At 47.0% G+C, this 24,170-nt stretch overlaps 1 protein-coding gene across 2 annotated transcripts in view; it reads left to right on the top strand.

Annotated features, from left to right (window-relative positions):
• COPS5 (COP9 signalosome subunit 5) overlaps positions 1–24,170 on the top strand; it is a 404,773-nt gene that overhangs the window by 190,615 nt on the left and 189,988 nt on the right. For both annotated transcript variants that reach the window (XM_069621144.1, XM_069621143.1), the window contains one exon: positions 7,211–7,276. In XM_069621144.1, the coding sequence (XP_069477245.1) occupies positions 7,211–7,276 (66 nt within the window). The remainder of the gene's footprint in view (positions 1–7,210; positions 7,277–24,170) is intronic.

Genomic DNA, 24,170 nt, shown 5'->3' with positions numbered 1-24,170 from the left:
ATCTACACACGGCGGCGCCAGCAAGGGGAGGAGCCCGGGCCTAGAGCGTCGGCCTCTCCTGAAGACAGCAACAGAAAGGAGGTGAGGAGACGTTGGGTGGAAGCGGGACAGTGGGGGTGTGCTGCCTCCCCCTGCGGCCTTTCGAGGGCTACAACCGCGTGATCAACCCCCCCAGAAAGAGGACAAAGCGGCTTCCACCTCATAATCGGCATCTAGTCTTCCCCAGGCCACACAGCAGAGGCCCGCCGTAATAAGTAGGCCATGGCCTTAAACATTGGAAGCCCTACAGGGGCACAATTGTAAGGCCTATAGCCAAGAATCTGGTAACCGACAATGAAGAGGGGCTGGGGACACCCTGCAGAACCCCGGGCCCTCCAACAGGAGAGTCCAGTTAGAGACACCACACCGAGAGGCACCAAAAGAACAATATCCTGGAGCGGGCCTCAGCCACCGGGGCAATCGTTTCCCTCCAACATTTTCACCGCTCACAAACAGCTTTGAGTGAGGCCTACGGAGCCACCATGTCCTCAGGCAGCGAACGACCCCCCCCCCCACTCCCCCTCACCGCTTACTAAGGATGACCTCAAGGACATTCTTCAGGAGATCAAAGCTATCCGCACCGACATACAGGCCTCTATAGTGGACCTCGGAGGAAGAGTGGATACCTTGGAGGAAAAAATGGAAGGAATGGAAAATGACCTTCAAACAGACCTGTTGGACATGAAATATGAGGCGAGGCTAACAGATCTAGAAATGAGAGAGGAGGACATAATCCTGAAGATGGATGACCTGGAAAATGCAGGGAATGCCGAAATAACCTACGCATTATGGGCGTGACTCCGCAAAGAGGGGAGACGGCGGCCGATGTGCGGAGGAAAGTCCAAGGTCTGATCAACCAACTTTTTACTTTAGAAGGGGGTAAGGAAGTCCAGTTGGAGAGAGCACATCGAGGTGGGGGGGGTGGAGCAGGAGGCCCAAGGTCCAATGTGGTGCGTTTCCTCCGTTATAGAGACAAAATGGAGATCCTGGAGAAGGCAAAAAGGCTTGAGAGCTTTATCTTTGAAGGTGACACAATTAAGATCTACCAAGACCTATCCACCCTCACGCTCACCTGCAGAAGAGTGTCGCCCGCTCACCCAGTGGCTCACCAGCCAGGACAAAAGATACAGGTGGTCTTTCCCATCGGCCCTTTCTTTCGAACAATCTGGTGTAGATTACAGGGTGACTAGCGGCAAAGAAGCCACGCAAGTTCTCAAAGTGCTCAAGGGTGACGTTCCGGAGGAAGGAAACGAAGATGGCACACAAGCATGGCCAGAAACCAGGAGACAACCTGAGGGCCCCTGGTCCACAAAGAAGAAGACAAAGGGCAGAAGAAAATTCAAGAAACCAAACACCCCAATGTCGGAGGCCGGGGAGGACTAGGCGAACAAAGACTTCCCATTAGGGAGTGAAAGGCCACCAGTTTGGCAATCCCAACTGGGGATACAGAGTTCGTTAAGGGACCTGCGGTGGATGGACATACACTCACCCTGGTGGCTTGCCCGTTGGCAGGCGTCCCAAACGGGGGAGGGAGAAGGGAGGGGAGGGAGTTGGGGAGAGGGGTTCTCGGGGCCCAGAACCAATCCAGCACCAAAAGGGAACAGGGCAACTTCCATAGGACCGGGGAAAAGATGAACACAAGGCAAAGAACCAATGACAGACAATGAGATGAAGGGCCGGGTCGAGACCCTTGGAATAGGCTCTCTCAACGTGAAGGGGCTTAACTCCCCAACAAAGCGCTCTCTTTTGGGAAAGGAAATGAAAAAAGCGAGAGTAGATGTCATCTTCATACAGGAAACTAGAACAGTGAAGGGGGAGGAGAGGGCTATCCCGGGATCTCATGTGGGTCAGACCTTCTGGGCATCCGGCCACACTAAGAGAGGCGGAGTTGGCATCATTTTACACAGGAACCAAAAGCTGACCGAGGTAACCCAGTGGGGAAGGGAGGATGGGAGAGCCACGGTGGTATCGGGCAATCTACATAACTCCAGAGTCACCTTAGCTGCCATATACTGCCCCAATGTGGGTCAGATGGAATTCATCCAAGAAGTCCTGGGGGAGGTGATGGCCAAAGCGGAAGGGCTCCTCCTCCTGGGGGGATTTCAATATGTGGGCCAATCGGGAGTTGGACCACAGTGGTAAGGCCATTCCACCAGATAGTAGAGGGGGATGACCGTACGGAGGGTTTCGGTACCTAATGTGGAAGCAGGGACTGGTGGACATAAAGCTGGAGTTCCATCCAATCGGGAAGGGATACACCTTTTACTCCGAAGTCCATGGTACTAGGACAAGAATAGACTATCTATTCACGGGGCACCAGTAAGACACCTGTGAGATCCGCCCGGTCAGCTGGTCGGACCACGACCTGGTCTGGTCTGACATTAGCATATCAGGCCTAAAACCCAGGGAATCCCTATGGAGATGTAACAACTTTCTTCTCAGGGATGCGGTTTTCAAAGAGGAGATGATAACGGTGATCAGGGAATATTTCGAGCTGAATGACACTGGTGAAGTAGACCGGGAGATAGTATGGGAGGTGGCCAAGGCAACCTGGAGGGGTAGGTAGATTAGTGAAGGGGCTTTCGAAAAGAGGGTGAGGACTCTCCTGGCTCACAGGTTGAGGTTGGAGATCCTCTCACTGGAGAGGTCTGAAGGGAAGGGGGAGGCGGAGAGGGATCTGGGCTGTACAAGAGGGAAGAGGCAAGAATTGAGGGAATTGGAGATGGGCAAAATAGTAGCTGGACTCCAACACCTACGTCAAAGATATTACGAAAAAGGCGACAAGGCAGCTAAACTCCGAGGTCAGCGGGCTGACAGATGGGTGGCAAGAATTGTAAGTGGTGAAGAGGGGGAAAGATCTGACCCGGAAGGCATAGCTGAGAAGTTTGCAGGCTTCAATTAAACCCTATATTGGAAGGAGGGGGAGGCAGAGAAGGAAACACTCGATGCATATCTCAATGGGGTCACCCTCCCCACCCTTGGAATTCCCCAAGCAGCCGCCCTGGACGCCCCAATAACAGAGGAGGAGGTACTCAAGGCAATATCAGGCCTGAAGCTGGGAAGGGCCCCGGGAGAAGATAGGTACACGGCGGGCTTCTACAAGGCCTTCTCGGGCCAGCTGGCAGGGTTCTTGGCAGGTCTATTCTCCAACATTATGACCACAGGGAGGGCACACCCATCCTTTGGAAAAGCACTAATCGCAGTGATCCCGAAGCAGGGGAAGGACCCAGCAGACTGTCGCTCTTATAGACCAATCTCACTCCTGAATGTGGATGCAAAACTATTCACCAGGATTATTGCCACGAGGCTAGATGGCCATATGCCGGGGTTAATCCACTCTGACCAGGTGGGCTTTATACAGGGGAGGCAGGGGGCGGACACCCTTCGTAAAACCCTGCATGTCATGAGGGAGGCGGCACCGAAAGGGGATAACCCGGTCCTGGTGGCCATCGATGCCGAGAAGACATTCGACCGTGTGGATTGGGGGTTCTTACACGGGGCACTCGAGAAGCTGGGTTTTGGAATGGGGATCAGACAAGCCATTAAGGCCTTATACGCAGCCCCATCTGCTAGAGTCACGGTCAACGGTCACCTGTCACACATTTTTAGCCTCCAAACGGGGATGAGGCAGGGCTGTCCCCTCTCCCCGCTCCAGTTCTCCATGACCATGGATATGCTGGCAGAATACCTCAGAGGCTCCCCGATGTTACGGGGAATAGACATAGGAGACCGCACCTTCAAACTTGGCCATTACGCAGATGATATTCTTCTACAACTGAGGGATCCCAATAGGCCGCCCTGCAGGTCATTGAGCAGTTTGGTCTCGTTACAGGCTTCAGGGTTAACATAGGCAAGTCTATGATCTTCCCTTTTGCTCCAGATACGGAAAGGAACTTGGCCGATTTGTCCCCCTTGGGCCTCCAAATTTGCCCCGAGGGAATAAAATACTTGGGGATTAATATTGTCAGACCCAACGAAGATTTGAGCCAGGCAAACTACCCCCCTCTGTTTGATAGACTGTTCAGAGACATGGAGGGTTGAGGGGAAAATTTCATTGATGGGAAGAATAAATGCCATAAAGATGAACGTTTTCCAGATGCTGCCACTGGAGGCCCGGAATCCTACCCCAGAGAAGCCAAAAAGCGAATAACCAAATTCATATGGCAGGGCCAGAGACCTAGAATAGGATATGACACCCTCACCCTCCCCAAAGAAAGAGGGGGGGGAGTAGCCCTCCCAGACTTGCGAACATACCATAGAGCGGCCCAACTTGGGGCTCTAGCCCCACACCTCAGGGAGACCCTAACAAACAATGGGTCTACCTCGAATCTTTACTTGAACCCAGTCACGGTAGGCGAATGGTTATGGTCCCATTGAAGAAGCTCCCAAAAAGAATCAGGGGACCACCCCATACTCGGAACGGTGTGGAAAGCACTGGCGGGGAAGGGAACTAGAGAGCAGGTGACCACTTGGCCCTCGGCCATGAACATTACCAGTCCTGGTTCGACGCTGGACTATGTAGAGTCGGTCAGTTAGTGAGGGAGGACACCTCCATAACCATTCAGGAGGTTGAGGAGGCTCTGGGAATTGGTAGACTCTCCCCGCACCTATATTTATGACTCACGGGTGACTTAATGAAACTGAAATTAAAGCCATGTATACAAAGAAAGCTTACTCCGGTTGAAAAAATCTTAGACTCCCACATAGACATGAAAGGACTCATCTCCCTCCTTTATGGAGCACTTATGATCCCCCCGAGAGGGTACAACCAAAAGCCTTAGAAGGAAATGAGATAGGGACCTAGGCTGTGGAATAGGAGACGGCCTCTGGGGACAAATCTGTAGTAGGGCATTCAAGACATCCATCTCCTGCCAATATGAGACACGTGCCATCAAACTTCTTCATAGGTGGCAGTATGATCTGATGACTCTCTCCAAGATGTTCCTTGACGTTCTCACGGTGTGTTGGCATGGATGTGGGGAAAAAGCCAACTATTGGCACATGTGGTGGTCATGCAAGAAAGTTCAAGCTTACTGGTCAGAAATCCTAAAATGGCTAAAGGAGGCGGGAGAGGGGGTTTACCCACAAGACCCAATCCTGTTAATGTTTGGATTGCAGCTAAGGGATGAACATTGGGAAAAACTCCCAGACCTGAGACACTCATTACTGTTGGCAGCTCGAGCGGCTCGGGCTAGAACATGGAAGAGGGCCCCGCTCCCCACGAGAAGAGAGTGGGTTGCAGTGGCCAAGGACATTTATTTCATGGAATGACTTACGGCGGCGATACAGGGCTCAAGTGCCCAGATAGAGATGGACTTGCTACAGTTTATGGAGGTGTTTGGCCACACGGAGGACTCACCCGGAGAATCACAAGGGCCCTCGACCCAGCCCGAAACCGGCCATAGTACATAACACTTTGCCCCGTACTTGGGTGAGTCGGCTAACCACCGACAGTCTTAAACCCGGACAAAGTCGCCCACGGAGATTTATTTGGGACAAGCTGTTCCTGTGTCTCGAGACAAGGGGCTTGAGGGGGGGGCTGGGGAGGAGAGGGGGGGTGAATACAACAAGGAATTATAGTTTGCTTTTGGAGTTATGCTGGGCACCTGTCCAAAGGTTTACATGCTGTATAAGCTCTCTGTTGCCTTTAAAAACCAAAAAAGAATTATTTTAAAAAAATATAAAAATGGGACCATTCATTAGGGCTGCTCAAAAAGGAAGTGTGCATTCACAGTACACTAGTAAATGGCCCTGTTTCTGTTACTGGTGTTTGGATGGTGACAGAAACCTCCAGGAGGCCAAGTCGGACAATGTTCTTTCATTCATCACTCATTTTGTGGAATACGGCTTATCAGCGGAATCGTGCAAAGCAGATCTATGCGCTATAGGAACCTATTTGAACTCTAGTACCACCACTTTCACATTAGCTAACGCAGTGGTGAATAGACGCTTCAATTGTCTACTGAGGTTACACCCTCCAAGGAGGAAAGCCTACACTCCATGAGATCTGAATGTGGTTTTAGCAGGATTAATGCAAAAACTGTTCATCCCAATGGGCACAACAGACTTGCGTTGGGTGACACAGAAAACTGCATTGCCCCTAGGCATCACATCTGCTCGAAGCTTAGTGGAATTACAGGCTCTGGATTATTGAAGAGTTGTACTTGCATTTCCATAAGGACAAAGTTGTGTTGGGAATACAACCGACATTTGTGCCTAAGGTATTTTCCACCTTTTCACAGACCCAAAATCTGAGGCAGCCCGGATTCTACACAGACTGGATGTGGCCAGAGCTTTCAAAGTCTATCCAGAACGTCCAAAATGAGTGTGAAATACTGAACAACTTTTCGTGACCTTTCGCGGATCTACAATTGGCAAAGCAGCAGTGAAGACAATGATGGCACATTGGTTAGTGACGTGATTTGTGATGTATAGAGGTAAACTACACCTGAGGGTTTGTGCCCACCTGCTAAAGTCTAAATAAATGTCTACAGCTTTTCAGAAACCTGTTCCATTGGTTGACATATGGAGGACGGAAACGTGAGCAACTCCACATGCCTTCTGCAGAAATTACTTGTTAGATACAGCATTTAGGAACAACTCTGCACTATGGCCATGCAGTGATCAAAAATATTTTTGATTTAGAAGAAAAGAAACCAAGGTGCGAGGCAGGGTTCATCCCAACCACCCAGGTATCAAAAATGCAGTAGAATCTCCATCAGTATGGAGGAAAGGGGATGGGATGGAAGTGTACGTAAAGGTTACTCACCATAGTGACAACTGTACTTAGTCGGAAATCCCCTTTCCTCATATGCTCTCCCACCATCTCTGCTAATAATAAAACAACTCTCACTAAAGAAATGGGACTGACGGTTGGACGGACTGTGTGGTGGTGCCGCACACTGGTATGGACATTATGTCCGTGCAAGAAAGTTCTAGAAGAAGCTACTATGCGATGGACTGAGTACAGTTGTCACTACGGTGAGTAAGCTTTACTAATTGAAGTACTATTTCTCAACTTGCCTGGTGTGCCATGAAAATTGTTAACTTAATAGTATCATTTGTCAGATAGTTTTGGTTTCCTCCTCAGGGAGGAGAGAAGTATGGACGGTGTAAGGGGAACATTGTCAACTTAGCACTGACTGTTTTTCAAACTTTCTTTCTTTTTTAGATTGATCCGACAAGAACGATTTCAGCTGGAAAAGTAAACCTTGGAGCATTTAGGACCTATCCCAAGGTAACCAAGTGATTGCTGTGTTTCTAGCTAGAAAATAAACTCTGGTTTGTACATGAGCAGTGCACTTCTCAAAGGGATTATTTACCCTGCCGTGGGGGGGGGGGGGCATACAGCGTCGCAGTGGTTTGATATGACAATGACAGTAGGCATCCTCGATGGAGTGGGTAGGTGTGCATTTCAACATATAAGATACACATCACATACTTGGCCTGTAACTGTCATTGCATCCTCCATTATGATCTATTTCATTCAAGATTCCAGGTTTGCTTTGCGAGTTATACCTAAATGTGCGATTGGTTTTACAGGTTTTTACAAATTCTGTTAATTGAGCGACTGTTATAGAACCAGTTGATTTCAACCCACAATTTACACATGTGCTCATTGCCTACACAACCTCTTCAGTTGTTCTAGAACTTGCCCGTTATTAGCCTGAAAAAGGAGGGAGCGGTCAATGTGATCTGCCTCAAACAAGTGATGGTTTTTTCAGCTTTAAAATGTTTTCATTTGTAAAAATGTGACCTCTTAAGAGATCCTCCCCAAAATAAACAAAAGCGCAATCTTTTATGTTTGCTAAAAATGTTTGTTTTATAGCGCGCACCTGAGGGCTCTACCCGATGTTAAAAACCAAGTTCATGACTTTGCAGTCTGGTGAATTTTAGGTGAACTGCCAACTCCTAGGCTGCAAAATTACCCCTAGGATTTTCACTCACTATGGGGGTACGTATCGGATAAATGTACATCTACTCTGTGAATATAAATCTTTAAGTGGATTACATTGTGCCATAGATATCTCATTTGATGCATAATTGCACCAGCTGCACAGCAAATGTCAACAGCGGGTGTGTGCGGCTCGACTCCCTTGTGCCTCGACCGCATCGCTCCTATACTCCAGATGTAACATCCGCGATCGTACTATGCATCCACACCTCAGTTACTTTTTCCACCCATGATAAGCATCCTGTTTGGAATACGGCTCATTCTATGAATTCTTTCGGCATCACTATGCCTGAGCCCAAGCCTTTGTGATTCAAGCTGTGCTGGGGCTACAGCTCCAAAATGTCTGTTAATGACAGTCGCAACATTTGTGGGTGGTGTTTAGGGGTGCAGTATATCACTGAGCCATGTGGCTCCTATCAGTCCATGAATCTAAAGGCCTTGAGGGAGTGCTTGGCCAAACTAGTGCTAGGTAGTCCCCCTTGCGAGTCTCTTGCCCGTCAGCCCTAAATCCTTGAGCCGGCACCGAAGGATCCAAACAAGAGAAAAAAGATGACCGAGCAGGCAGGCTACATGAACGTTTTAAAAAAGGGTCTCTTGCCTGCAGTGAGTCCCACCACTCTTAATCCTCCTCCTGCAAGATGAAAAAGAGCGGATATAGGCACGATTTGTAATTGCCCCAGCTAAGGGCGAAGTCTTACCCCTAAAAGGGGGCACGAGAGAGGAGTGAGAAGCATTTAAACCACCAACGTTGGTTGTTCAGAAAAGCATTGGCATGTATGGGCATCTGCCTTGACGTCAGCAAAGATATTGATGACCGTCCCTGGAGTAATCTGCCATTAAAAGTTGTTGGAATTTGTGCACACCTGTGTAATGGAGCTATCTGTAGCAGAACTTGCCTGTATCATTGTGTTGTGGTCGGGGTGGGGGAGGACTTTCAGAGTGAGGTTGTAGCGATGTCACAGCTGCAATGGGGACGGTCCTCTCTGGACGCCACCCTGCCTTCACAGTTGAACTGCAGGGTGGGTGACAGCTGGAGCAAAAACCCCATTGCAGAGGAACAAAAAAAAACAAAGTGTACAAACAACCCCCTGTAGCAGTATGGAGGTCTTGAAATTAGAGTTGGGTTCCTGGAGAACCAGAGCTGTAGTTTGTTGAGGCGGAATAAGGCAGACAATATAAGTGGCCAAGGAAGTGGTAGAACTAGGGAGGTTGGCCAGGAAGGAAGGAAGGGAGAAGTACAAAGGAGCGGGGAACGACTCATATAACTAGGGAACATGGCAACGGTCATGGAGGAAATGCCTGAAGTTGTGACACATAGTCACCTTGGTGAGCTTTCCTCATATGGTTGGGTGGAACGAGCAGTCTGGTGCAGGGAGTGGATGCACAAAGCTAGTGCTTTGCGCCATCCTGGTGAGGGCATACAACGCCTCCACGTTGTGTGCCAGAGTGCCATCTTGGTGGAGGCAAGTTTGCGCAGCAGCTTCAGACAGGAGCTTCCTCTGTTGTCATAGCATCCAACCACCTCTCCGCTCCATGACAGATCATATACTCTCAAACGCGACTATTTTGAAATCCGAGAAGGCACCTGCTAAACAGAGGGACATCTCGACCAATTTCGCAAACCTTGTTACGATGACCAAGTGAGGGAGGCCAAAAAACAATGTCCCAGAAATCTCATGCTGCCTTACTCGCAACTACAACTTGAGAGTTCTAAATGCCGTGTCAAACTGACTAAACAGGCGTACTGTTCCTAGTATTCTAACTGGCTCCAATGGAAGTAAAGAACTGTTTAACTTTCTTAGGGAATTACGTACCCCTGTTTGTTTCAATCACACAGTACTTGCATCTCAAAAGCTCCTGTGAGGCTCTTTCTGAATTATTTGAAGATAAAATTAATTTGTTAGTCCTGTCACTATTGTCGCTCTGCCGCTCTACATGAGGTTGTGTGTATCAACAAACATTTTGCAATTTTAGATTCCTTCTCCATATATGAATCCGTTTTACTTAAATTGATGGACTCTTGTTGTCCCTCAGGTTATCCCTTTGACTTTCCCTGCTGAAGTTCTCAAACTATTAAGATTGTGTGTAGTCGAGCTAGCGGCGAGACACGGTATGTCCCCACTTGAAAGCCTCTACTCTAAAGTAACCCGCCCGCCCGAATGCACGATAGCAGTACATACAGCCTTGGTATGGAAAGAAGCGCATAAACATTTAGGTTGGGACACCAAGATTACCCCAGTCCAACCCATATGGAACAATGCTAGGCTCCCAAACCTTGTCGATCTCCCAAAATGGCCAAATTGGGCCGCAGCTGAAATACAGACAATCCAAGAGATAATCGTGAATGACCAACTAATACAGTTCCCTGAGCTCACTACCACATATGGCCTCCCAGAGACTGAACAATATCACTATGGGCAATTGCAGCACGCACTAGCTTCGCACAGGACCCAACTTGTGGACATGCCAGAATGCACGCCAATAGAAAGAAATATAGTCATTGACAGTGTGAGTAATAAAGTTACATCTACCATGTACAATGTCATTTCTTCATTTGCCACAAAGGAACTGCTGAATCTGAAGGCAAAGTGGGAAAGCGATGTTGGCCCTATATTACCTGAAGACTGGATTGAAATCCTGATGTACCCTAGAGAATGTGCAATCTCAGCACGCATTAGATTAGTACAACTCAAGATACTCCACAGGATATATTATCCTCGAATAGCTCTGTTCAATTGGGGCAGAACATAAGATCCCAACAGCCTACGATGCAAACAAGAAGAAGGTTCCTTCTATCATATCCTCTGGCAATGCGCACGCATACAGCGATTCTGGCACAAATGCAGCGCAAGACTCTCCAGGGCCATATGCCGCCCAATCCCAATGGAACTCAAACTCCTTCTATTGGGCATCGCTGACACGATAGAATTGGCTCGATTTGAAAAACTACTAGTATCAACAGCCACAGGAATTGCTAAGAGGAACATCGCACAATTGTGGGGCTCAGAAAACACCCCAAAATATGGTCACTGGATAACGGACGTGGAATCAGTCATCCTAATGGAACGCCGTGTCTACCAGGCCAGAGGCTGTCCGAGCAAAGCAGATAAGATCTGGGGAAAATGGGAAAAGACTATGTAACCCTGCTATAATGTCGTCAAATTGTATTCTTGTGAAAGCATGTAAGACCTGTACCCGCTCATACTATCCTTCTAGAAGTCTTGAACAATACCAGGATGCACAAACTGCCAGCTATCTTACCGTCCAATGTATCTACACTACTGATATCTCTGCGATTGTTTATACCTGAAATACTTAACCGTGCTACTCTGTCACCTGTATGCGAAGTCTTATAATTGAGGTTTGATATGTTGTTGTTTCATTGCATAAAATACAATAAAATGTGTTATCAAAAAAAAAAAAGATTGTGTGTAGTCGACTATTTGTGCCTCATTATTTAATCACTCTTATCGTGGGGAAAAGGTCTTAACTCTTTGAAGATAGCCTCATTCTCGCCTCTTTAAAAAAATAAAAGATTTCAAACTTGATGGACCCAGCACAGCTGACTAATTACCGGCCGATTTCACAACTCCCCTATTTTGGGGAAACTATTGGACACTGTAGTAACATCACAGCTTCAGTCTTTCGTGGAAGAAGCTGGCTGGCTTGATGGCATTCAGGCTGGCTTTTGCCCTGGTTGCAATGCTGAATCAGTCTTGCTAGTGTAAGGAAGGCATGTTATCGAGCAGTAGACCCAATGGATACAAGTTTTGAAAACCTTTATTTTATATTTGGGTTGGGTTGGTAGAATTGCTAACTGGCCCTAACATTGGAATGGGAGTAGTCTTGTCCATTAAACAAACAAGTCCAAGTCAGTCTACTCAAAATATGAAAAGGCCTATACTAACAAAATAAACCTAGCCTTGCCCTCCCCTCAAAATGACAAATGTGTTAAGGGAATACAAAAGGAAAATATTGTCTCAAAAGAAATCCCTTCGCCACAAGGTCTAGAGAGTTTCTTAAAAAGGATAGGTGGATGGCACAATTCTCAGTCTTGCACACTTTGGCTTACTGGTACAATTCCACAGTTCAAACTTGGACTTCCAACTTCTGATAGTTCAATCACTTTCTTAGGCTTCACCCGCCTTGTCATCAATACTCTGTTCACATTCACTTTCTCAGTTCTGCACAGGCTTCCCTGTGCCTGGCTCAAGCCTGTCTTCTTTTTGGGGATTCCTTCCCCGCGTTTTATCTTGGGTGTCTTCTCACTTTCTTCCTCATCTTGTAACACTGGTACTTGTAGTTCTTATTCTCTTTAGTCTGCCCTCTTGGCCTTTTTCAAAGTTGATATAGTTTGCCCTCTTGGCATATGCAAATGTTCACATACTTCGCTTTCCTTTTTATTCAACTTTCTTTCCTTATCTCAGTTACTGTCTTTCCTCTGGCTCCTGCTGTAACATCTTTCAACTCTCATAACATTTCAGAGACTTTTGAATGTGCGACTTCGCCTCGCAGGACCACTGTTACTTTGTGTCCTTTCCTTTTACAATTCAGCAGTTGTCCTTTCCATCTGTATTTAATCGGAACACACGTGACCTTCAACTTTCGAATTAGTGACTTTTTCTTTTAATACAAACCAGACTTTTGTTACCCTTGATAACTCATTGGTCGTATTAATTGGCTTTCTTTAGTCTTATTCATGCAGCAGTCAACGCCTCCTCTGCTCCGCCCCAACTCTGCCGTTCACTCGGCAGGGTCTCAACCTGCTTTCATGCAACTTGAAGGTTTCTTTCCTCCACTCACTCGGTTTCAGGCTTGGAACGCTTACCGCTTTCCAAAAGTGTGGATTCTTGCCTGGCTCTCTCTCGATCTGTGCAACTGGCGATCAGCCTGTTGGCCTTCCAACTTCCAAAGCCTGGTTCGTATCTGCCCCGAAAGAGCTGTTCTTTCTCGTACCCAGCCTTGCTCAGCTGTGTGCCTGTGCGTGCCACCTTTTCTTCTCACAGGGAGTGTTAACAAGTGGCAGGTGTGCATTGTTAGGACTACATGCGTGACTGCCTGGCCTCATTACAGGGACGGAGCCAATGAAAGTCAATGGAGGGAGGTAATCTTTCTGACCTCCTTCCTCGGCTCATTACTGTTGTCAATGTAAAGGGTGGAATTATGGGAGCTGTATTTTCCCATAAAATGAGCAGGGATAAGGGTTAGATGGGTTGTGGAAAAAGGGATACTGTGTCTCTCCATTGGGTGCTTCTCCCCCACTCCCTGCAGACACCCTGCCTAGGTGTTCCACCTCGCTTGTCGGGATCCAAAAGTGATAGCCTTTCCCTGGCCACCTGAGTACGGGATCCCCAGGATCGCCCTCTGGTTTTTCACACTATGACCTAAAATCCTGGGTGGATGCAGGAGGCACTGGCATACTCATCTTATTTGATCTGGTTGCATCCTCTGATACAGATCATAACCTCCTCTTGAACAGCATTTATAAACTTGGATTACAGGGAAAAGCGTGGGGATGGATTCAATAGTTTTTAAGTAACCACAAACCGTGTGCCCCACCCACCCCCAACCCTTTTCCTCAACCCTAAGAGAAGTCCCCTGAGGGGTTCCTCAGGGATCCTCCTAGCCCTCTGCTTTTCAACCTATGGCTCCTTTGGCAGAGTTGGTGTTAGGGAGAATTCTCAAAATGTGCTAATTCCTCTCTACCTTGGAGATCCCCAGCTCTTTTGGTGAACTTTGGGACTGTACTTTTTAATTCTGTTTGTTTTCTGTGTTTATTTTCTTTGGTTATGGAGTTTTAACCAACTCCATAACCAAAGAAAATAACTTGGGCATCATCTTTTTTTTATTTTTGTGACACCGCACCCTCAGTGCAGTGATACAGGGAAGCCTTTAGGCTGTCCCCAGGTTTAAATACTTCTCGGATAAACTACTGTTTCCCAGAGAATGTAAAGTGAAATTGACTTTACTAGTCTTTCCAAATTCCTAGACCCAGCACACCTCATCTTACAATGGAGTGCTGGAGAGGTTACATAGTATCCCCTGTGTCTAAATGCTCATGTAGCAGTCAAATGCTACCCTTTCCTATTGAAAAGGATGGTGGCAGTGGTTTTACAAAGAACTACCATGATTTTTCCCGACCGCGAACACCGGTAGCTAAAAATCACGGGAGCCATGTTTTTCAAGATGGCGCCTTAAGCCCCTATGTTTAAACAGATCCCGGTCTTCTTTTTTTCCCATTTCTTTTTGGAAAGGTCCTTCTAGTGTTTGTCTCTGCGCGCAAAACCAGGCTTGGTCCCTTTGTTCGTGTGCCTTTGGCGGGCTTCAGTACTGAAGACCGCCTCTGGCGTCTGAATGTCTGAGGTGGGCAGGAAATGAGGGAGGTGCCTGAAACACCCTGTGCTTAGTCTCCTAGGAGACCCAAATGCACTCTGGCGTGATTGGCTGACTGTCCGGCAAGGACAGCCACCCTGCTGGGTGAGTGACAGCTAGGCTGGGATGAAAGGGAGAAAACTGTTTAAAAGGCGAGTCTCTAGGACTAGAAAGCAGAGTCGACCACCGGAATGAAAGAACCAAAGACGAGCCGGAAGAGGACGGCTGCTGCAACTCCTGGACCGCTGGTTTGCCCGGTGAAGCCCTGCTGCAGGTCCGAATTGCTAAGCTCCTTCAAGGATGGCTTCTTTCTGTGAGTTGGTGGGACCAATCAACTCAAATGACATCTGGAAAACATTCTCAAGGCTGGTTACGATTAACCAGGCAGAGTGACACCAGTTTGTGTTTTGAATCTACAGCTACTGCAACTGAAGTGACTCCATCTTGTTTGCTTTCTTCAACGATCCCGTGCAATGCAGGGGTCCCCCCCTCCACTGAGGCTCAGGAACAGCAAGCTCTGCAGGACCTGCCAGAAACCACGACTTCAGCAGCATTTGTTTCTTCATACAAGGGTACTGTGCCAACCCGATTTGAGTGACTGCCACTCTCGCAGTGAAAGTTCGTGAAACTTTCCCAACTAGCAGGCATAATCTGCATGTGACCGATATGATTCTTTTTCGCCTAAACTACTTATAGGAACATTCGCAAAGTGTTTACCGTTTGATACCAGAACTGCTCTTTCCTATCCAGAACACTAGCCCATTGACTTTGGCCTGGCCTATTGACTTGAATTTAACTCTTCTGGTGAACTGAAACTATTTGCACGGTCTAAAAAGTATATATGATCTATTTTACTTACCTTGTGCCTTTTGCTCCTTTCTAAGTAACTGAACTGGCATTTGGCTCCTATTTCAGGGGAGCGCACACTGTCTCAAAACCTTTGAATTTTGTATTGAAGTGTATTGGTTTATAATATTAACTTGCCTTCTTGTAGTGAAATGTTTTCTAAATGATTGTGTAATAAATTACTAAGTGTTTTTACCAAGAAACCTTGAGTAGAAGTGTCTACTTGAACCACTGTGATTGAAAGTCCTCTGTGCAACTACTTGTACTGCTCACATTCACGCTTGAGATGAGCCTGGCTGCTCAGCTCGCTACCAAAAACTGTGTGGTACAGACTACTACCAAAGGTTGGTTTGGCTAACACCTGTAGTCCTAATTGTGTGTAGTGGTCCCAGAGGGTACTGCCTGCAATTCTGCCTAGCTTCAATATGATTTGCTACATATATGCCGATGTTGCCCAGATCATTTTATGCTTGAGTAATTCAAACATGAACCCGATTGACCAATACAAGAGCTGCCTCGAACAAGTGAAGAGATGTACAAAAAACAGAATGACTTACTTGTAATCCAAATAAGATTACTGTTTCTGCTCAAGAATTGTGTGGGATTTCTGTCTCTGTGCTGGGATCCTGTCCCAAACCACTTTATTCAGTATGTAATCTCAGTCTGGTTGACCCTGAACTGTCCTTAGTGGGACAAGTTATCAAAGTGCTAAGTAACTGTTTCTTCCAACTAAAAACTCCAAAGGGCTTCTTGAGCTATTTTGCTGAAAATGAAAGTGCATCTTATGAATACTTTTATTTCCAGCTGTCTTGATTACTGTAATGCTGTTTATCTGAGGCTCCCAAAGAAATATATTTAAATTACAACGTATCCAAAATGCAACTGAGGCTGATTTTCCACCTTAGGAAATATAATTATTTCTGATGCTTGTGACTGCTTAGAATCGCATGCTGTTCATATAGTCGGACATCTAGTGGTAATTGCAGCGTATTGCATCTTTCTCTGCAAAGATCAGAAAGGGACGTCGACATGGGTGTGACTGTAACACTATCCCTAATGTGACCTGTAGTGTACGCAAAATTCTTCACGCATCGAGGTCCCACCAGATTTTTTTTTTCCGCCTTTCTAGTCGGTCGCTTTATGTGGAGCTCATCTTCCCAGTATATATTGCTATTAATACGCTTGGCACGTTAAGCATAAGCCTATACCCACCAAGTCCCCAAGGAACCACGCTCTAGGTGCACATTTTACATCACTGCTTAGACAACATCTACACAAGACTCCTGTGGATAGCTCCAGGATGAACATAATGACGTCTACTATGTCCCAGATCCGGACCGTAACCCAGGAGGCGCTTCCCGACGTGGATTTCATAGAGGATATCCTCAAAGAGAAAGTTCTCGTCAGTCAGGCAATTCCTCTTCTGAATTCAGTGAAGAAACGCCTTGCTTAACCCTTGCTCACTCAGGTCGTCAACCCTAGAGTTGAGAAGATGGTCCGTCCAGCACCCTAAGATCTTTTGTATATCAAAGGACATGCTGTTCCTGACTCCCTGGTTGTAACAACAACCAGAAATTGGGCAGGGGTACCACTGCCCTCGTCAGTCACCTCCGGAACAAGGATTGTAAAAAGCTTTATTCTCTTGGTAAATGGATCACCACCTTGTGAGAAATCTGACAGTGTCTCACCTGCTGGTCCCCGGGGATCTGTCATCCAGGTGGCCAGGGCACAGCCATCACTTTTGGATCCAGTTCCTGGTGGTGGACCAATGCGGGAGGATCACCTGTGTGGGGGTGGTCTTCAGGGAGTGGAAGCTGGACACTGGATGGCGAGACGTGGTATCCCCTTCCCTGTAACCCCTTTATCACATCCTACCTTGTAGGATATGTAGGGACTCAATCCTCCCCCACCCCATCTTTTCCGACACACTCTCTCGTGGACAACTCATTGTGAGGGGAAAACTGACTAACAGCCGAGCCGTATACCTGACATTTTCCCCTACAATGATCAGGCAGGGTCAGGCAACTACTGATAATTACACACACACCTGATTTCCATCATGCTTCCCCACACGGATAAAAGGTGGAGCACAAAAGCACCCTCTGAGCAAGGCAAAGCACACAAGGAAGTAGCAGTTCTAAAATGGCAGTTTAATACAAGGCGGAAGACAGCAAGACCGAGGAGAATTGCAAGGAGGGAAATACCCTTTACCTTGTCAGCATTGACAGACCGTATCTTTCATGAGCCTTCAAACGTCGGAAACGTAAGACCTGGAATTAAAGCTAAAGAATCCTGCATTGTGTGTCGGACGTACCCGGGGCTCTCCCGCGTCGATAGTCAAGGCGGGGAGAAGCGTTTGCTGGCGTGTCCTTGGCTCCTACAACAAAGCAGCACCAGTGAAGTAAGCACAGCCAGTGAGTTGGGGAGAATGATACCAGAACGGTCTGTGTAGAAATTAAGATTGCACCGGCAACATTGTATGAAGAAGATTATTAAGACAGATGAGTGAATGAACTTTGAAGCTAAAATACGAGACCATAGACTGAGTGGTCCGGCATTACGTGCGTGCTCATTCGAAATCTGTTAGGTATCCAACCGAAAGGGTGCGAATGTTAAAAGAAAGAATTGTGAAATCCAAGTGTTCCTGCAATGGGTCAAGCCAAACCCTTTGCACATTCGAAAGTCTTCAATACTTGATGTAAAACTGACATTGGTCCGAGCACCCACTTAAGAAGACTAATTATGTAGAAGAGATCTGAGCCCGACAGGGGCTGGGTTCCGTGGTGAACCGTGAGTCACCAGAAAAGGAAGAACCTACAAACATAAGTGAAAGGTGAAAAACAGGCTCAAGCCCGGCAGAGGGATGCCTGTGTTGAACTTTATGCTAAAAGGATCTGAGACGGGTTGAGGGGGATCCGGGGTGGATAGTGAATCACCCGATATAAATATTTGTGAAAATCTAGAAGAGAAAAGAACGTGGTCTATTTGGTTGCTTCAGGCCCTTTGAGTGAAGAGACTTTGAGAAACGAGGAGACGTACGCTCCAGAGACCCTGATGCTGATGAGTGAACTGTAACCTTGTGCTAAAGAAGCCAGAGACTGCTATGCTCGAGTGAAAAGCCTTATCTTGTGCTAAAAATGTGGGGAAGGGAGGCCAACTGCCTGAAAACCTGACCTAGCACCTTTCATTTCCATAACAGTCTTTCCCACACTTTTTGTATTTAGAGGTAAGGATTGGCAATATGTTTTTTTAGTATAGGCCCTTTTTATTTTGACAATACCCCGCTAGGACTGTATTATTATTTGATGGTCGTAGCTTGCTCCCATCTGTAGATTTAGGTTTAGATGGGCGTTTATCATGCCCTTTTTTAAGTTAAATAAACACCCTTGAACTGTGGCCACTTGTGTCTTGCTGTTTATGCCATGCCTTTCTTACAACCTCGACTGTATTAAGCACTCGTATCTCTAATAATACTACCACGCTCCTGGCAATCTATAGCAATGTTCAATGGGGGCTTGTGTAAGAAGGCCTACAAACAGAGCCTACTCTTACACAACTGTTGGCATTGGTGCCTGAAGCGCATCGAGTGACGCAGAACATTCTCAAAAAATGCTCTGGATTCAGCTGATACTGCAGGATGTGCTCTAGCAGAGGGGACTCTGTTAAAGCGCCATACTTGTCTCAAGACCTAGGGCTTTAAGCCAGAAACATAGGCTACTCTCGCAAAAACAAAAGCACAAAACGCTGAAGCCACTGAAGCAGATGACAGGGCGCCTTCAACACCCGCTGGTCCTTTCATGGACAATCCTTTCTGCTCCTCCCAAGGGAACTACGGAACAGGAGGGACTCCCGACAGGGCACTTCCAGCAGTTCCAGACCCCTCAACAGCAAGGATTTCGGCATGGAAAGGGTAGAAGAAGAAACTCTGCAGCCAGAGGCTCCCCAACCCCATCCAACAAATGACTCGGCAGTAAAGGTCCCCTCCCATGTCTCTCCAGTAGGGCAGCGATTAACATCTTTTACCCACCCATGGGAGGACATCACCTCGTATCAGTGAGTACTCAAAACTGTCCGAGGCGGTTATTGCATAGAATTCCTGCAACCCCGCCTCCTGCCCGATACCACCCACCCAAGAGCAGACGGTCGACGCTGGAACATCTACGCATCCTGCTAAATCAGATCCTACTGCAGAAGGGATTGATGAATATCGTACCAGATCTTCAGGTAAAGAAGGGTATTTATTCAATATACTTCCTTGTACCCGAAAAGGATCTAACCATACACCCTGTTTTAGATTTGCATCCTTCAAACAAGTATGTCCCAACTCAAAATTTTAGGATGACAATTTACAGGAAGTAACACCACTGCTACAGCAGGGGGATTTCATGGCCATGTTGGATATGAAAGATGCATACTTTCATATTTCAATGTTGCCAGTGTACAGAAAGTACCTCCGGTTCAAGATAGATGACACTCGCCATCAGTTTATGGTACTCCCCTTCATCATTGCCTCAGCTCCAACAGTGTTTGCAAAGGTACTAGCAGTGGCGGTAGCTCACCAGCGCAGGCAATCCATTCCAGTGTATAATATGATATGGCATTTATAACGCGCCTATACACAAGTGTTTGAAGGCGCGACGAGGCAAGAGTGGGGTAACAAAGGGAGGACAGACCACGATCATACTAGGCCAGGTGTCATTCAGATTGCGCAAGTGCATAGGGAAGGGGAAGGGAGAAAGTGCAGGGGGAGGGGAGGAAGGGACAGTGCAGTACATGGGAATAAAATAACAATAAGTAAAGTAACGGCCAGCAGGTGGCAAGTGCAAAGGTGAGCGCAGACATCAGGTGGCAAGTGCTGGTGGTGGGACTGAAGGGATACAGAACTGTCCCAAAGTGCGAGGGATGCCAGGCAGGCAGCGCAGGAATGTGTGACTGGCAGGGGATGGAGTGGGCCCGGGATCAGAGGGTGGCCAGGTCACCAGTGCAGATTCCGAATTAGCCAGGAGGTCCACAGAGGAGAGGAGGAGAAAAGGCAGACGCAAAGAAAGGTTTTGAGGTGCTTGCGGAATCGGAGATGGTTCTCCTCGTTTCAGGGACGAAAGGAGGCTGTTCCAGAGGGAAGTCCCAGTCGAAGAAAGAGATCTACCACCAACTCGGTGCTTGATGTTGATTGTGTGTACCGTTACCTTGACTACTGGGTACAGCGTACCCCAAGGCTTGGTTCTTGGCCCTTTGCTATTCTCTCTACACCTCCCTCCTTGCCACTGTTCTCTTCATTTGGTATTTCTCACCATTTCTATGCTGATGACACCCAACTCTTCCTTCCTTTCTTTCTCTTCCTTCTCCTCTGACCTCCACCTTAAACTCTTTTTCCTGTCTTACTGCCATTAAAAACTGGATGTCATCCTGCTTTCTTTCCCTCAATACTGATAAGACAGAAGTCTTATTTTTCCCCCTCCAACACTTTTCCCCCTCCCCCTCCTCCACCTTTCATTCACTTCCCCCCCTCTAATCTTCCTATCTCTGCCCACACTCGCAATCTAGGAATTCACTTTGACTCCTCCCTCTCCTTTTCCCACCATATTTGTCTTACCTCTCGCACCTGTCGCTACCACCTCTTCAATATTTGCGAAATCCGCTCCTCTCTCACCTTCCATGCTACGAAACTTTTAATCTTCTCCTTTATCTTCTCTTGTCTCTTCTACTGCTCCTCTTTACTCTTTTAACTACCTGCTTCTCATCCCCCCCTCAAATCGATCTACCACTCACCAGTCCGTACCCTCCGTCTCTTGCCTCCCAAGACTCAATTTCTTCCTTCCTTGGCTGGCTTCCCTTTCACTCCCAACTTAAATTTCATTTCCTCTGTCTAGTCTTTAAATCTCTCCATGATCTTCTCCCCCTTATCTCTCCTGTCTCCTCTCTTTCTACACTCCTTCCCGCTCCCTTCGTTCATCTGACCACTTCTTTCTCCCTGTCCCTCGTTCCCTGTGTGCCTCCTCCCTTTTCCACTCCTTTCAGCTCCTAGACCCCCTGCACTGGAACTCCTTACCTCTCTCAATCCGCTCTATACCTACCTTTTCCTCCTTCCTTACTTCCCTGAAATCTCTCCTTCTCCATTCCCCGCCATGAAACCTTCCCCTCCTCTGATTCTCTCTCCCTCCCTCGAATCTTCCCTATGATCCTCTACCCTCCCTCTTCCCCTCCCTCATTCTCACCCTTATACCCCTTTTTGTTTCCCTCCTCCTTCCCTTCCTTACCTTTTCCCTCTTCCCACAGTTTAATTGCTCTACTTACTGTTTTGTTGGTTTGATTCATGATTGTAAATTGCTTCTACTGTTAAAATGTTCTATGTATTCTGTTGTTATAATTTAAAGCGCTATATAAACAGAACAAATGCAAATACAAATAACTGCTGACTCGTACAAACGTGTCTGGAGAACATGTATCTCCTTTTCAACCTGGTATTCCCAATCAATGAAAAAGTCTAGCCTGGTCCCCAGTCCTGCCAAACAGTTTCTAGGGTCACTAATTTGGACAGAAGACTGACTCTTCTTCCCCTCCAATGAGAGGGTCCAAAACATATTGTTCCAGATTCCTCAGTATGTAGCCAGTCGGGTAACCGTGCAGAAAGCCATGCGGCTACTGGGGATGATGGAATCCTGCATCTTCCTGGTTCCACAAGACTGCCTGCGCATGTGCCCTAAGCAGGAGTGGCTCTCAAGCCAATGGTGTCAGCGAAGCGGTCAATGGGATGATCTAGTGGTTGTCTCGACAGCCCTCGTTCAGTGTCTGCAGTGGTGGTCAAAGGAAAACCTGAAGGGGAAATCCTTTACCACCCCCGCAGTAGAAGCCACTCTCACCATGGACTCGTCGCTGTCAGGGTGGGGAGCACACTTCCTACAACACAACAGAGCGCATGGCATGTGGTCTCCATCAGTAGCGACTAGGGGTGTACCGAATAGTTAATTTACTTATTGACCGAATAGGTTGCCCAGCTATTTGGCCAGAGCCCAATAGTGACCCGAATAGTTGTGTTTTAGGTAAACATTTTCGAATGGATTGTGTCCTCCAACGCATTCCACATTTTGACATGTAATGTCCACAGCTGTGCACATTACATGTGAAAGATGTGGAATGCGTTGGAGGAACATCCAGTCGAAAGAACGTTACCAGTTGGTAAGTAACTTGTTCCTCTAGGGCATAATAAACTACATTTCAATTAATAAACTAAGGAGGCATTCTATTGCATGGGTAATCATGTTTATTAATTAGACACATCTCTGTAAGCTTATTAAAAAGACAAAAATAAATACATAACAGATCAGGAAAAAGCCTAAGTCCACTTTACTCTTATGCCACTAATACGAGTAACCTATAAGGGGAAGGTTATATCTCAGCAGAAAGTGCTGAACACTTTCTTTTACTGAGAGGCTTCTTATGTGTTCAGAATAAATATCTCCAGTTGTACTGAACACTCTCTCGCTATGTACTCTGGTAGGAGGAGGTGCCAAGTACACACGAGCAACGTTTGCCAACCCTGGAAATTGTACACTGTTCATTTGACCACTCCAGGGGGTCTTCTGTTTTAGGTAGGAAATAGCTAGTGAGCTCAGTGTCAAAGGAACTCATTAATCGACTCACACCAACATCGGGCTGCTGAACACTGCCCCAGAAGGCCCATAAGCCACATTGTGGAAGGCTCTTCTTGGGTGGTGGCTCGTCTTGCAACTCTTGGTATGTAGGGTTTCCCACAGGCGGGTGTGAGGTCTGTTAATTTGAATCGAGGATCGATCCCTGTCGCCACCCAGTAGATGGGTATGTCCTCAATGTCTTTAAGCATTGCCTCTACAGCCTTCAATAGCTCTGTTTTCACAAACCTCACACTAGCGTCCCTTACGTCCAGGTAGGACCGTTAAGCTTTCACAGCAGGAACCGCCAAGGAGATGCTTGATGCATGGGACCAAATCTCCATTGTGAGCTCTGCAAAGGGGGCCAACAAAGATAAAAACATTTCTGCCAAAAGCCAATGACCGGCAGAAAGATTAGGCACTTTATCGTCCTTTGCACAGTACAAACTTACTGGCCGCCTCTGCCCTACCATTCGCCCCAGCATCAAAAAGGAGTTCGACCGTGTTGACACATCTTGGATTAACTGCAATTCAGGAAATCCAAGATCTTTCTGCAGTGCGTGCAAGGGGGACATGGCGGAACTGTAATGTTTGAAGTGGCCAACAAGTTTTCTTGCATGCAACAGCATGTCTGACACAGATCTTTACACAAAAAGGCCATCATGGATGGAAAGCTGTAGGGTATGTGCAAAACACCCCACACTAACAAAATCTGCATCTATGAAAGCCTTACACATGTTAGCTGCATTATTGTGAAGAATCGCGTGCACTTTGGAATGGCTAATTTGCCACTTTTCAAGCATTTTTTGGAATGCCAAGCATATTTTGGCAGCAGTATGGCTTCTGCCAAAAGCCCCACGCTGCAACAGAACTCCATGCTTTTTCATGTTGCTGGCTAGCCAATGTCCTGTTAAGCTCATAAAAGATTTTACAGTATTGGCAGAGGTCCAAAGGTCTACAGTAAATGCTATTTACTCAGCGCTCTGAAACTCAGAAGCAATAGTCTGGCTCACTTTTTCACACAGGTCAGGGATGATGCGAGTCAAAAAATATTTACCTGATGGTATTTTGTACCTATGCTCCAACTTAAGTAAACGCACAAAACCTACATCCTCAACAACAGAAAATGATTGCAAGTCTAATGCTATCATTTCGCCACTACTGCGATGCTCAGCATGTACGGAAGGGCTGTCCAGAGGCCAGACTTGCTTTTTGTCCAGACCATCTCGGACAGCTGTGATCTTGCCCTCTTGCACTTTGCGGGAGTCACATTGCTGTTGATTCTTCCTACAACAGACCCCTTTTTTCCTTTTTATATTGAACACTAGCTG

Source organism: Ambystoma mexicanum, chromosome 5q (assembly GCF_040938575.1).
Source record: "Ambystoma mexicanum isolate Mex_15411 chromosome 5q, UKY_AmexF1_1, whole genome shotgun sequence".
NCBI classification, from domain to species: domain Eukaryota; kingdom Metazoa; phylum Chordata; class Amphibia; order Caudata; family Ambystomatidae; genus Ambystoma; species Ambystoma mexicanum.
Note: the sequence above shows the minus strand (reverse complement) of the source record. Positions and strands in the feature narration are given on the sequence as shown.